We start from the raw sequence: 13538 nt of genomic DNA on the forward strand, positions 1-13538 counted from the left end.
CCTTTTGAACATCGCGCTGGATCGCGGATCATCCGTTACTCTTAGTAGATACCTCAACGACTATCTACTTTAAGTTCAGCCAGACTGTGGCCTATGCTGGTGACACAGATGTTATAGACCGAAGGCTCTCCGATGTGGCTCAGTTCTAGTTTAAGATAGAGCAAGTTGCGGGCAATCTTGGCCTGCAGATAAACGAGAGCTCTTTCATGGTGCCACCACCATCCCCTACAAATGACACCGGAAAGCATATGTGGAGCTAATAGGTGACCGATCTAGGGTCAAAGATTGATACTAACAAAGACATAACTGATGAAATACGCGCTAGGATGCTAGCAGCCAACAGGTCTACAGTTTGAGGAAAATGTTTTGCTCACATCTCGTGTCGCGACCGTCAAAGCTGGAGTTATACAGAACCTTCATTGTCCCAGTACTCACATACGCATCTGAGACATGGACCCTTTCCAGAACTGACCAAAAACTCTCCTGTCGGACACGGAAAATGCTCAGATTGACATTTGGCCCCAAGGTAAAGTGTGGAGGGACAATGGAGAATGGCGGATGACGAACCAGCCCGCAAGGTCTTCTTAAGACATCAGAATTGACAAACGGGACGTGGTAGGCCCCCAGGGGGCATGCGAAAGCGGCCGGGATAACAGACTGGTGGACGAAGAGGCTCGATCGCGAGCGGTGAAGAGATGCCCTACTGTAGGCTAGGACCGCCCAGCGATTGTAATGAGAGATAAAGTAAATATACTGAAGGCCATCACCATGCAATTCTGTTCGTGACGGCAAACGCAGACTTTAGTTAAATTTTCTTTTCATGAAAACACTATCAGAGTGGCCCCAACTGTACTGTACTGTGTCCAACATCTGCTTAAAATAATTTCAAATAAATTACAAAAGTAAAAGCGTTTTCAATCAATTTAGAGCGGTTCTCTAAAAATCCACCGGTTGCTGCCGTAGAGTTTAACCCAGGGTTCGTTTATCCTTCCTCAAATGTTAGAACAAATGCCGGTACGTACCATCTAAATGCGTTGTAGTGAAAGTACACCAAACCCAGTCCATAGAGAAACGGCGCATCCCTCCAGTGGTCCACTTTTAAGGCAAAATATTTCTGATATGCCGATAAAGCTGCAAGGCCAATAACAAACACGATTAGCATTCATATCCCGCTGATGCTCCTGATCGTTCTCACCTTTCTCGTAATCCTCCAGCAGCAGATGGAAATGGCCTAGTTTGCAGTAGGTTTTTGGGTCAATATTTATATCCTTCTCCAGCAAACTATCTTCATTCGCCTTGCTATGATCCTCCGCACTATCCTCCACGGCGGCGCTCGGTTTACCATCATCCGTACCTTCCTTGGACCCGCCATCCGTTGCCGGTCGACTCTCGGCATCGGACATAATTTCCACCGGAAGATTCTCGTCAACCTTGACATCGACATCGCACAGCGGATTCTGTTCCTGCTTAATCTTCACCTGGCCACACTCGTCCGCAGCGACGGCCACCGAATCTTTCGCCTTTCGCCGGTCGTTCTCATCGTGGGCTTTCTGTTGGTTGTAGGCTTGGATGAGCATCCGTTCGAGGTACTTTACGGCCTGCAAACGAAAATAAAAATAGTATCATTTTCCATCCTAAACATTGCCCCTCCCGTGGGAGCGGGTGTGCGGTGACCACAGATGACAGAAGATTTCAAGGTTAAGGACGCACCTTCAGCACAAGAGCTTTCTTTTTCAGATTGTCGGGCGCCGAAAGCTTGAGAAACCCATACTGGCGGCTGAAACGAGGTGGAACAAGAACGAGTGCATTGATCAGTGGCTGGCCGATCGCATCGGATGGATCGGTATACGGTGTGGGGCCGGAGTCGAGCCGGTCCCACGCACATACCTGTCGAGAGAAGCCAGCGCCTGCAGCTCCTGGGTGGAAATACTAAACTCCCCACACTCGAGGATCATCCTGTTTACGATGCGAACGATCCGACGACGGGCGAGGAGTAAAGGCGCGCTTCACACACAAACACACGTACACACACACACACGCAAAGGAAAAACAAGATCACACAACAAAACACAGAAACGCACCGAAACAGAAACGGCCAACGAAGGCTGCCGGAACCGGATTACCACCGCGCCATTGTTCTATCCAAAACTGACGCCCGTATCTGGTGCAGACCTTACGGAGCCAAATTTTCGACGGACCGACGCGAAAAACGCGATTGTTTTACGACGATCGTACCACTAGCCCGAAATTCGTGATAACGCGTAGCGCCGAGCCTACCATGAAAATACACACACTCGCTGCTCGCGTGACAGCGGCTGCCAGACGATTTCGCCGCGTTACTCGTAACTGGCATACTGCTTCTCTCACTCGGTGCTGAGCCCTAACATATTGCAGCGACAACAATGCCTAGAACTGCAACGTACACTACTCACTATCACTGAAATGCTATCACTAATATAGTACGATCACTCGTAGAAATCACTAGAAAGCAAGTAGTAAGCAAGTAGAAATAAATATTGTTAAATGGGTATACAAACTGTTATACGGCACCCAGTCGCATTTCGCCTGCTGTCAGGCGAAAAGAAGGGTGTCAAGAATCGAGAACAGAAAAACAAATGCGAAGAAAACAGAATCTCGATCCATCAAAGCAGCGGGCGACGGAATTCGCATTGGAGCAGTTGTTCTACAGAGTTTCCCGTTCTAAATTCTGCATTACGTTTTCGAAATTACTTCACACAATCGCAAGTAAAGCGGCATCATAAAGCGTAAATCGGCAGCATCGGTGAGTTTCTCACACGGACGAAATCAAAGCTTAGGAAAGTGCTGGGAGGTAAGAGCAAAAATGCAAATAATTTACACTAACGCAAGAACGAATGCGTAAATTAGAGGAAGAATAGGAGACAGAGGCACATTTTACCGAACAAGGGGTCCAAATCTTAGCGATATCGTCCCAGAGAAGTGAGCTTTTCAGCCGTTCGTTTCCTTTCACGTTCTTGTGGTGCAAGTTCATGCCGTAAGTTTGGCCTTCGATGAGGTCATGATGGCGTCGCGATGTTCGGCTTATTCCTCCGCCATTTACTGCCACTGAATCATCAATAGAGGCTATGGACCAACAAAAACTATCCTCCGGCAAAACGAGACCGTCTGACTGTGCCTTGAACATTATGTAATGGTTTGTCAAACAGCATCCACACACACATACGCAGACACACGGTTATCCAAAAAGGAGCAAAAGTAACAATGTAAACGGTTGCATCCTACGAACCGGACCAGGACCACACAGCGTGTACGGAGGATCTGCCTATTTTTCCCTTCTTGTGCGCAGTGATGCATGATTAAAAATAGAAATCGTCTTGCCGTAAGAGAAACAAGGGGGGCAGGGAGAATTGTTTCTTTTGCACGATCCCTAAACTTTTCGCTCACTCAAGGTTGGCGCCTCGCAACGTGATGAAACAGTTTCCTATGATTGCTGAACAGCGTGATCAGCTGATCTTTCTCCACGGCGCCAAATAATTAGTGCTTGATGTTAATGGAAAAACAAACAATGATAAGCCCCGTAGTGTATCGTGAAGGTGCATTTAAACTGATAAGAAATGCGCATAGCTGTACGAGAGAAAACGAAAAACAAAATTACGCCGATTACGCCATTCACTGGAAAAGGCACTAATTTCTCAACACAAACTATAATATTATTGAAAAGGACGTTTACATCCTTTATCCGCAGGAATGAGCGACGGTAAAACGAAAAAAGAAGCAACGAATAAAGAAATTATCAACATGAGTGACGCAGCCGGTTACCTCGATCGCTTCGTTGGCGATGTGAGCAAAAAGTCAGCTACCAAACAAATCCTGATCGGTGCCGGCAGTGGATGGTAAGCAATAGAGGCGTGAGAAAAGATGTATCTGCTCTCGCGGGACAGGTTTAGTGACGGTTTGCTCTGTTTGCGTTTCCAGGGCAACTGGTTACATCACGATGAAGGTGGGCAAAATGGCAGCGATCGCAGTCGGCGGTGGTATCATCCTGCTTCAGATCGCCAACCAGCAGGGCATAATCGCGATCGACTGGAACAAGGTGCAGAAGAAGGTGGACAAAGTGAGCGACAAGGTCGAAGAAGCTGTCACCGGACAGGGACCGAGCTGGGCCGATAAGGTAAAGCAATTGGTGTCACGTACCTACTCTAACCACTGCATGGTTGGAAGCTCAATTTGTGTTCCTTCTCCTGGCGGGTGGACGAAATTCTTACAAAAAATGCCTCCACGCTCACGCTGTTTCGCACCATTTCTGGATGTTGTTTTCATTTTCACGTTTACCCTCATCTGCTTGCAGGTGCTTAAGATTGCTAAGGAAAACTCCTACATGGCCAGCGGGTTCCTAGGAGGTTTTCTGATTGGGCTCGCTTCGTAGGCAGACGATGAGTGGGGAAACGGTTCCTTGCTAAGCAGTGAACGGAGCTCGGTGACCAAAAAGCGGGGTGTCGAAGAAAACTGCTTCCTTGGTGAAGCGAAAAGAAAAATGAACCACAATCAAGGAACAATAAGTGGGGCTAATCGTAGCGAGTTTCGCCATTGGAATCGGAATTCTTAAAATATCAAACTTACGAAATATATAGTTTATAGCTGAAGCAAGTTTCCACATAATGCTTCCATTCATAATTATATTCTCTAATTTTTCTGTGCATTTCGCGGCAGTCGCTTATGTTAAGCCATAAATAAACGAGTCACCTATCGACCGGAAGGCCGATAGAAAGAATTATCAGCTTTTTGCTTTTACTTTTGTTTGATGATTCCACCCACTGGGAGACTGGACAAATTAAAAACCATTTTTCATCCATACACTAATTCGGTCTTCTCTTTCATATCTCCGCAGGCCGAACGATTCGTCGATCGGAAGTTAAATCAAGCCGAAGATGTGCTCAACAAGCGCACGAAAAAGGCCAAAAAGTGGTACACCAATTTGATCGGTGACGAAACTGGCTGCAAAGTAAACGATCTTCACATCTTCCTCTGTGCCTTTGTTGCCGGTGTGGCTATCGGCGTCGGTACCGCTTAAACCGATGTAACAACAACCAAGCTCACTGTGCTTCGATCGGCTGAAAGCTACAGGAGAGCGTAATGAATCCGAAAACATACTTCTTGCCCATCAACGGTATGGTGAGACATGAACAGCAACGGTGCCCTAAAACTAGTTTTCGTGCAAATGGCGAAAAAAGGGTGATGAGGCAAATCCTAATAGAGAGACAGCGAGAATGAAGAAATTCCATTAAGCAAATCAAACCCAATCGTCAGTTTCAAAACACGTTTCTGAGACACGTTTCTGAGACACGTTTTTCATTGGACTGAAGAAATGTAGGGCGTGATATGGTTTACTTGTGATTATTCTAATGATTCTAATGAGACCTAGGCAAATGCAAAATACCAGCTTTCTGTAGGTCACCCACTCACTTTCGTTTCAACTAATGTTCGTTTGTACTTCGTTATAGAATTTAAGAACCCATTTCCTCTCAGTAAATGTACGACAGAAGCGATTTGTAATCATTTAAGATATTATATCAGCACGCAAGCAAATGCCAAATAACGAACAACTTACAGCCAGAGAACACGCCAGTACACGAAAAAACCGCACAAACTGTAAGAAAACCTAAACAGTTTCAGTATCCAGAAACAACTACCATAAACAAACAAAAAATCCTTGCCAGTGATCCCGAATCCCGACAGACAAACGCCAAGAAAGACAAAGTTAGTTGATTCATCCTTCAGCATTATTCTCATTTAATCTTCGTGTCGCATTTGCGGTGAATTATTTATGCTTTAATGTCCATCACTCAACGCTCGAAATATAAAACCAATGTATTTAAAGAATTGAATGGAATGTCGCTGTCTTTCTTGATGGGGCTCTAGTTACCGGCCAAATATCCACCTTCCAGCGGCAGGCAGTGGCCGTTCAAGAAACTCGATCGATCGCTCAGCAGGTAAACGATCGATTCAACGACTTCGTGCACTTCCCCGAAACGTCCCAGTGGTATCTTCGCCAGCAGCGGGTCAGCCTTTGCCGGATCAGACCAATTATCGCGTCCCATGCGTGTCAGGATAACGGTTGGATTCACGCTGTTCACGCGAATCTTACGCGGCCCCAGCTCAAGCGCCAAGCTCTTCGTTAGTCCATCGATGGCCGCTTTCGACATTGTGTAGGCACAGTGCCCGTGGAACGCCTTGGAACTGGCCAGCGACGAAACGTTGACGATGCTGGCTCCAGAGTCCATTTTGGTGGCCAGCATTTGTGCCACATTGAAGGCTGCCTTTACGTTCACATTGAACGTGCTGTAAGAATTGGAAATGGTCTACACATTAGACGTGGCGGTTGATCGGAATGGTTTCGCATCACTGACCTGTCGAAATCCTGTTCCGTTAACTCGAAGAACGGTTTTATTATGGCAACACCCGCATTGTTAACCAGCCCATCGACCTTCCCGAGTCCACCAAGGACAGTGCGCGTTGCTGACCAATCGGAAAGATCCACTTGCTTGGTCTCGATCGCGGGGCAGTCCTTTTTCAGTTGCTCCAGTGGTGCCGGGGACCGGGAAACCGCAATCACCTTCGCCCCAATCTGATCCAGCGTACGGCAGAGTTCATTTCCGATGCCTGCCAATCCGATCGCAGTACGAAAAAGTGATTGGTCGGTTATTCAAATCCAAAAGCAAGACTTAAGCTCGTACCCTGTCCAGCTCCGGTCACTACAATCGTTTTGCCCTTCAAACAACACTCCATCGATCCGTCCGTAAGTGCGCCACTCGAGCAGAAACCTTAATCCTCCAACAATCTCCTTCTCCAGAGACCGGCTACGATGCACTAATCTTATCAAGCTCTCTTCAAGCAAGTCGTTCCCAAGAGATTCGTCTCCTGCGCGGCCGTATTGTTAATAACCGAATGTGTTCTGGCCATCGAAGATGAGCGATACGAACCTGTTTTAATACAATTGGTTTCAACTTATTGAGTTCAGTTTTGTTCATTCTCCCTTTTACAAAATAAAAGAAATATGAAAAAGAGAACTTAAATACATTAACAAACGGCAAATCAGGAGTGCTTATTACCACCAACAAATGGTTTATCAGCTGTTTATTTATGGTTCTACTGCTACTTGTTGGCTGGCTACGAGACACCACACATACAACTGCCGCGCATCGAATGTCAACGGGTGGCGCTCGAACAAGATAATTGGCCACCACCAGCAAAACGGTTCGTTACATGCGTTCCCCGCAATCTCCTCATGAACTATCCGGCGTAGTGGTCGCGATTCCAGCACATTTTACAGCAGCGCGAAGTGTGATGTTGCGGCGCGGTCAGTGTTTCGCGAGCCCCCAACGAAAACGAAAGCAATCGGAACGCACAGTGGGCGTAAAAATAGCAGTCCAAGGCACAACATTCTAGTTGTTCGTACGTGGAGCAGTGAAGATCTGTGTATCGTCGTGTTGCGTATTTAAATTAATAATTAAAAAAATATCACAATGGCGCTACGAATGTTTGGGTCGAGAATTGCACAACTGATCGTACCGCAAACAGGACGAGGAACCTCTGTGTCACTGTCACGAGGTACGCACGTTAGAGATGGCGAACGGGTAAAGGAAGTTTGATCTTAGGGAGCTAATTTGGCGTATTTTCTTTTTCATCATCTTTGCAGCCGCTTCCACTGATAAAGGTAAGCTATTTTGGATCCCGAACATGCTTCCAAGTTCCTGCCATATTTTCTGTCCTTGCAACGAAAGAGTGTCATTGTGACTTATTGACACGAGAGGCGGTCAAAGACGGGATTGCCGCACCCCCAACTAGAAAATGGCTCGCCATTCCACAGTGATAAGATAACGCACCGCGGCAACGGCGGCTGCGTTGCTGTGTCGTCTGTCGCGATCTTCTCACCATGGAGGTGTGTTGCTATGACGATCAATCACGAAACCGTTTCGTTTTTTAATCCATCCGTTCCGATCAGGGCCCTCGTTCAACTGGCAAGATCCACTGAATCTCGAGTCACAGCTACACGAGGATGAGATCGCGATCCGTGACTCGTTCCGGGCTTACTGCGAGGACAAGCTGGCGGCCCGCGTAATCGAAGCGAACCGACAGGAGCTGTTCCACCGTGAAATCATGACCGAACTAGGTGCGTTCGGTGTGCTCGGATGTACGATCCGTGGCTACGGTTGCGCCGGCGTTAGCAACGTTGCGTACGGTCTGCTGGCGCGCGAAGTCGAACGCATCGATTCCGGATACCGGTCGGCTTTCAGTGTCCAGAGCTCACTCTGTATGGGCGCAATCTATGATTACGGTAGTGAGGCGCAGAAGGAAAAGTATCTCCCAAGGCTGGCTCGTGGCGAGTTGATCGGGTGCTTCGGGCTGACAGAACCGAACCACGGCTCTGATATTTCATCGATGGAAACGCGCGCCGTGCACGATTCAAAAACGAAGACATACGTACTGAATGGAAGCAAAACTTGGATCACCAACTCACCGATCGCGGACGTTTGTATCGTGTGGGCCAAGACGGAAGATGGCAAGGTGCGAGGCTTTATCGTCGATCGCTCCGAAAGCAGCGCCGGACTGGCGACACCGAAAATTGAAGGCAAGTTTTCTTTACGTGCCTCCGCAACGGGAATGATTCTGATGGATGAGGTACGAGTGCCGGAAGAAAATATGCTGCCAAACGTCTCGGGTATGAGGGGACCGTTCGGATGTTTGAACAATGCGCGTTACGGTATCGCGTGGGGCGCAATGGGAGCAGCTGAGTCGTGTCTGAAAGTGGCCCGTGACTACACGCTTGAGCGGAAGCAATTCAAAAAACCATTAGCCGCAAACCAGCTGATGCAGAAGAAAATGGCCGACATGCTGACGGAAATCAACCTCGGTTTGGCCGCCTGTTTGCACGTGGGACGATTGAAGGATAAGAAAATGTATTGCTTCACAGGATGGTGAGTTCGCACCGGGTAATAAATGTTTAATGATGTTTTTTTGCCCACAGGCACACACCGGAAATGATATCGATGCTCAAGCGGAATAACGCCGGTAAGGCACTGGAAATCGCACGGGTAGCACGCGATATGCTCGGAGGAAACGGTATTGCGGATGAGTATCACATCATCCGACACGTAATGAATCTGGAAGCGGTCAACACTTACGAAGGTGCGCAAAGTCGACGAACGTAAAAATGCATCAAATACTTATCCGTCTCATTCCCAAATATTTCAGGAACGCACGATATCCACGCTCTTATCCTTGGACGTGCCATTACGGGTCTGCAATCATTTTCCTAAGGAAATCAATGTTATCAAGAGTGGTTTGGTGGTGCATTTTTATATAAATAAATTACACATTAAGTGTTTTGTTAAAAGCAAACTTACTTTGATGATCATTAATTTTGCACTTTGAATCGAAGCGCCGTTTCCAAAGGGAAAAATTTATGCTGCTTCTTCCGGAACTGTCAAATTGATCATTTTGCGCAAGTTGTCAAAAACCATCGGATGAAAGAGATGCACGATGAGAAATCAAAATATTTTCTTCTTCCTTGTCACCTCGATTGGCGGAACGTGGGGATTCATTGCAAAAGAAAGTAATTCGGTCCCGTTGATAAATGCGGTATTGCAATAAAATCATAACAGAAACTGCCAGAGAATTCCATCGAAACTTCTGGCTTTCGGACCATCAACGGGGTTAGGTAACGATGGACGCCGATCCCACCGTGGAACAGTCGCCTTCGCCTGCAGAACTACTCGCTGCCCGCCGCCGTGAAGCGCGGCGGAAGAAAATTTTGGAAAACTCCAACAATCGCTTGTCCAAAATCGTCGGACAAAACTCGTCACTAACAACGCCATCACCAGACGCAGCAAACGAGGATGGTATGGAATAAATTGGGGTCTCATCGACCGTTTCATGTGCTTCATTCGTTCACCTTTTTCGCTCCAAAGAGCCCACTTTTTTACAGCCAGAAAGCATCATTTACCCCGACCCGGAAGACGAACGTGTGGTGTACGAAGGCATTGAGCATGACCCCTTCCAAGCTGCTACCGAGCAGCCGGATTTTTCCACCATGAATGGCTTAATGAATGGCCAAAATGGTGATATTTTTCAGCTGCTTAACCGCCTCAACCAAATGCAAGCGAACGAAGGGCAGAGCATGGGTAACGCCGCGGCGGCTCCCGTGCAGCACGTTCGTTTGCGACGAATTCTCCACACCAAAGTACACCTCATGGTAGCGGCAATGATCGTCTACTTACTCTTTGCCACGGGTAGCGAACGGTTTATTGGAGGTAGCGTATTTTTGCCCCTGCTCGCCTGGGAAGTGATTGAGCTTCTGACGCTCGGCAGCTCGGATAGCAATGTCGGTGGTCCCCTACTTAGTTTAGTGCTAATGTTCGGGGGCATTCCTATGCGTACGTCACAGATGCTACAAACGGTAGCCGGTACGATCAATAAGGTGCTGAAAGACGTAACGTTTTTTGTGTTTTTCTTCGTCCTTACGCATCTGCTGTGGAGCCGGTTCGGACTGGGGCTTGAGCTGAGGTATGTGCTGGGATACGACCAGCTGGAACCAACCATGGACGACACGCTGATGCCCGGCGGTGTGCTTTCGTAGTGCCCCCCCCCCCCTAGACAACAGGGGAAAACAAATTACACAAAATTACCAATAATATTTCTAACCCTATTACGTGACTGCTACCACTGCAGACCACTCGCTTAGTTCCGTTCATTCTAAATTGGTTCTTGGTTGTATTTCAAATGAGTTGTTCTTAGTAGTTGGCGGTTTTAGTTATTACCATTTTAAGTCTTCTAAAAACTGCTCCCAATCCGGCTGCAGTAAACCACGCACGAAAAGCCAGCAAACTGTGGAAGACATATTGAACCGGGAAGTGTGGTTAACGGTAAATAATAAAAAAGAAAGTAATCAATCATGATGATAGCGATGTTTAGTATTATTAAATGATTTCGGAAATGTAGCACACACAATAAAACACGACACGTAAGTTGATTCTTAAGACACTAATACTTCGTACTTTATAGCACGATGCGGTTCTACAGCGTTTCATTAGGATGGCGCTTCGGTTTCGTGTCGATGGTAAAGTTTGTAAGAAAAACAAAGTCACAAAATGCAGCATGATCAGGATTACAAACTCCGTAAAACTACAAAACTAATTTGAAGAAAGTATGAGATGATATGAGCGAATCGTGACAGATCGAAGGGTTAGGATGAATGCATGCGAAACCAAACGGATACGGCCATCAACAGGGCCGCATCCTGCATGCGCTGCAGCCACTGTCAGAATTTAAAGATTGACTTCAGCTTGCTCACTATACCCTCCTTATGCTGGCGGTTTTGCTCTGGTTCTATTGTTGTCTTTTCGAATGGCACAGCTTTCGCTGGAACAGTTTGTGCATCCAGCGACACTGGTTCACGCGTGTCCCTATCCGGGGTGGGAAGGTATTTCGGTCGTTGTAGCTTTGGTTCACGCTCCCTGATACCGTTGGTAGAAGGTTGTTCTGCAGGCACCGTTTTATCATCTTCCTTCACCAGATGGGGACACCCGAGTTCCTATGGGCGAGCACCGGGACCGGTCGGTTGTTTCTTCGCTTTCGATGGTGCTATCAGTATATTCTTCCTGCGCACCGCATCGGTGTTGTTTGTCGAGAGCATCTTATCCTCCCAAAGTTTCATCTCCTTCTCGTAACGTACCAAATCTTCTTTGGCTTCCCGGTTGTAGCGCTCCTTTTCGGACGCCGGCAGGTTGCGCCACTTTTGACCGAGATCCTTCATGAGCTGCATTCTTTCTTCCCTCGGTAAGCCCGCTTTGGATTTGTTTTGGGCGGAAAAGCGCAAAAATCCGTTCACCGGACGCTTCGGACGACCAAGTTGCTTCACCATGCGCCTGTGAACACGTTTGGCCTTGTCCTCCGCCTTCTGTTGCCTCTCGTGTTTCAACTGCTCCTTATCCGCGTCCGTCAGCTGGCTGAGGTACTTGGCGTTTTTCTGCAGCCACACGGCAAGCTCGCGTTTGTACACTTCCTCGTGTTTTGCCTTCTCCGACACATCAAGGGCTTGCCACTTGAGGGCAGCTAGCTTGGATATGTCGGCAGGAGAGGTACCAGGGTTGGCGCTGGACAGGGCAGACCGAATACTCTGCATGTATCTTATGTAAGCATTGGCCGGACGCTTGGGTCTTTCCGGAGTCCCTTTGGATGCGGCATCACTCAGCGACGCTGTCCTGTGCAAGCCACGCGATTGCGTTGAGACTACAGCAAATGGACTCGTTTGCCTGAACGTGCAAAAGATAAAGCGAAAATCAGTACCAAGCGAACGAACGGATGTCCTCACACATAACCTTGCTTATGGGTATGCCAGTAGCAGGCGCCACTTGACTCAACTTACCCGGTAGACACCAACCAACGAGTACTGTTGAACAATTTAATCAACGAGTTGAGTTGCATTTTTACCGATCGTGTGCGTCCGTCACAAAAATACGGCGTTTGTTAGGGAATTGTTTCTGCCCGCTGAATACAAAGTGATGTTGGCTTGGCTCAGTGCGAAGCTCTGAAGTGACAGATGCGAGTTGTTTACTTCTTAACCCCGCGTTTTGCTTTCTCGCTTTACTGCGCCGTGGGTTGGCTGAAAAGTAGTTAACGGATATACCAAACGTTGGGTAGCAGAAGACAGTCTTTGAAGATAATCTCGTTTCGCCTATGCAGAATCTCGTCTATAAATGTTGATCAACTTTCTCCTAAACTATTTTCATGAAGCGAATGACCTTTAAACGTTTATCGCGCGCGCGTGTGTGTGTAGATGAGCTTTTTGACAATAGCGCGAAGGTCTTTTGTTAGTCTCTTACATAATTTGTTGACATTGCACACCATCAGCAGGACGATGAGCGCAGCAGCTGGATAGTTCCGGTGGACGGAGGGAGAACGTATTGAGGTCGCGCCGAGGCTCCATTCATGAACGTGCGAGAGAGTGCTCCACGGTTCGTCCTTGTTGTCCTGTGAGCGCGCCAAGCTACGCAACGAAGGCAAGAGAACGCTCCTGAGAACGGATGTGACCGCGCGCTCCTCGTTCGGAGCCAACAATTCCAGGTGTGTGGTTGTAAAGGCGTATGTGTCCATCCTTCTTTTTCCCTCTGTTTTAGTTCCAAAGCCCCGGTAGAAACAGGACAAAAACAAAAAGGAAAAGTTCATCAAAGGCCGGCAAGAAAGAGACACACAACTCCAAGGAGTGCGCCTCAACGAACAAAAAAAGGCCAAACTTCAAACGGATCGAAAAAGCAGGCAAATCGAAGCAAAGCTTTGCAGTAGTCTTCGTTCCGCAAGCGGCTCAGAACGTGTCTGTTCTGTTGATCGTCGCACCGACCTTCTGCCTATCGGTGTCCGTCCTGGGGGTGCCTGGCTCCAGGAGGCCTCGGCAACTAAGCCTCTAGCCTATCACATTGACGCCGTGCTCTGTCCGGTAACAACCGTGGTGCGTATCATTAATCTTCTCTGAGTCCAATGTGCACCGGAAAGATGGAACCGAA

At 47.7% G+C, this 13538-nt stretch overlaps 5 protein-coding genes across 9 annotated transcripts; 3 read left to right on the top strand and 2 right to left on the bottom strand.

Moving 5' to 3' along the window:
• The first annotated feature begins 2629 nt into the window (after positions 1-2629).
• LOC128274871 (FUN14 domain-containing protein 1) lies at positions 2630-5308 on the top strand. 3 transcript variants are annotated; one of them, XM_053013202.1, is made up of 4 exons: positions 2630-2830; positions 3725-3872; positions 3955-4150; positions 4868-5308. In XM_053013202.1, the coding sequence occupies exons 2-4, from the start codon at positions 3727-3729 to the stop codon at positions 5048-5050; spliced, it is 525 nt and encodes a 174-aa protein (XP_052869162.1). In that variant the 5' UTR covers positions 2630-2830; positions 3725-3726; the 3' UTR covers positions 5051-5308. The 3 variants fall into 3 exon arrangements, with proteins under 3 accessions (XP_052869162.1, XP_052869163.1, XP_052869164.1); XM_053013203.1 differs by having other exon boundaries at positions 2641-2782; XM_053013204.1 differs by lacking the exon at positions 2630-2830 and having other exon boundaries at positions 3704-3872.
• A 230-nt stretch (positions 5309-5538) lies between these two features.
• On the bottom strand, positions 5539-6940 carry LOC128274870 (L-xylulose reductase). The gene is made up of 3 exons (XM_053013201.1): positions 6714-6940; positions 6387-6639; positions 5539-6318 (listed from the first exon to the last, which is right to left on the bottom strand). The coding sequence occupies exons 1-3, from the start codon at positions 6763-6765 to the stop codon at positions 5895-5897; spliced, it is 729 nt and encodes a 242-aa protein (XP_052869161.1). The 5' UTR covers positions 6766-6940; the 3' UTR covers positions 5539-5894.
• Positions 6941-7458: 518 nt separating this feature from the next.
• Positions 7459-9331, top strand: LOC128272822 (glutaryl-CoA dehydrogenase, mitochondrial). Its single transcript, XM_053010703.1, has 5 exons — positions 7459-7587; positions 7676-7693; positions 7982-8936; positions 9005-9165; positions 9232-9331. The coding sequence occupies exons 1-5, from the start codon at positions 7503-7505 to the stop codon at positions 9294-9296; spliced, it is 1284 nt and encodes a 427-aa protein (XP_052866663.1). The 5' UTR covers positions 7459-7502; the 3' UTR covers positions 9297-9331.
• Positions 9332-9559: 228 nt separating this feature from the next.
• On the top strand, positions 9560-10617 carry LOC128275621 (uncharacterized). The gene is made up of 2 exons (XM_053014183.1): positions 9560-9878; positions 9948-10617. Exons 1-2 carry the CDS (start codon positions 9704-9706, stop codon positions 10613-10615), a joined length of 843 nt encoding a protein of 280 aa, XP_052870143.1. The 5' UTR covers positions 9560-9703; the 3' UTR covers positions 10616-10617.
• A 100-nt stretch (positions 10618-10717) lies between these two features.
• LOC128275622 (transcription factor A, mitochondrial) lies at positions 10718-12557 on the bottom strand. Of its 3 annotated transcripts, none has more exons than XR_008269327.1 (3): positions 12404-12557; positions 11335-12290; positions 10718-10863 (listed from the first exon to the last, which is right to left on the bottom strand). XR_008269327.1 is itself a non-coding variant. In XM_053014184.1 (2 exons), exons 1-2 carry the CDS (start codon positions 12460-12462, stop codon positions 11570-11572), a joined length of 780 nt encoding a protein of 259 aa, XP_052870144.1. In that variant the 5' UTR covers positions 12463-12557; the 3' UTR covers positions 10918-11569. The 3 variants fall into 3 exon arrangements, 1 of the variants encoding a protein (XP_052870144.1); XR_008269328.1 differs by having other exon boundaries at positions 10729-10863; positions 11330-12290; XM_053014184.1 differs by lacking the exon at positions 10718-10863 and having other exon boundaries at positions 10918-12290.
• Positions 12558-13538: the final 981 nt, after the last annotated feature.

The sequence above is a fragment of the Anopheles cruzii genome, chromosome 3, assembly GCF_943734635.1.
Source record: "Anopheles cruzii chromosome 3, idAnoCruzAS_RS32_06, whole genome shotgun sequence".
NCBI lineage: Eukaryota > Metazoa > Arthropoda > Insecta > Diptera > Culicidae > Anopheles > Anopheles cruzii.

Bases quoted from the DNA above. Each gene is read 5' to 3' on its own strand.
- LOC128275621 (XM_053014183.1), top strand. From the start codon at position 9,704: ATGGACGCCGATCCCACCGTGGAACAGTCGCCTTCGCCTGCAGAACTA. The intron at 9,879-9,947 runs GTATGGAATAAA...TTCGCTCCAAAG, and splicing joins AGACGCAGCAAACGAGGATG to AGCCCACTTTTTTACAGCCA.
- LOC128272822 (XM_053010703.1), top strand. From the start codon at position 7,503: ATGGCGCTACGAATGTTTGGGTCGAGAATTGCACAACTGATCGTACCG. The intron at 8,937-9,004 runs GTATTGCTTCAC...TTTTGCCCACAG, and splicing joins CGATTGAAGGATAAGAAAAT to GCACACACCGGAAATGATAT. The intron at 9,166-9,231 runs GTGCGCAAAGTC...CAAATATTTCAG, and splicing joins AGCGGTCAACACTTACGAAG to GAACGCACGATATCCACGCT.
- LOC128274870 (XM_053013201.1), bottom strand. From the start codon at position 6,765: ATGGAGTGTTGTTTGAAGGGCAAAACGATTGTAGTGACCGGAGCTGGA. The intron at 6,640-6,713 runs GTACGAGCTTAA...TCGGATTGGCAG, and splicing joins AGTGACCGGAGCTGGACAGG to GCATCGGAAATGAACTCTGC. The intron at 6,319-6,386 runs GTCAGTGATGCG...CAATTCTTACAG, and splicing joins ACGGAACAGGATTTCGACAG to CACGTTCAATGTGAACGTAA.
- LOC128274871 (XM_053013202.1), top strand. From the start codon at position 3,727: ATGAGCGACGGTAAAACGAAAAAAGAAGCAACGAATAAAGAAATTATC. The intron at 3,873-3,954 runs GTAAGCAATAGA...TTGCGTTTCCAG, and splicing joins ATCGGTGCCGGCAGTGGATG to GGCAACTGGTTACATCACGA. The intron at 4,151-4,867 runs GTAAAGCAATTG...ATATCTCCGCAG, and splicing joins GACCGAGCTGGGCCGATAAG to GCCGAACGATTCGTCGATCG.
- LOC128275622 (XM_053014184.1), bottom strand. From the start codon at position 12,462: ATGCAACTCAACTCGTTGATTAAATTGTTCAACAGTACTCGTTGGTTG. The intron at 12,291-12,403 runs GTAAGTTGAGTC...TTGCACGTTCAG, and splicing joins CGTTGGTTGGTGTCTACCGG to GCAAACGAGTCCATTTGCTG.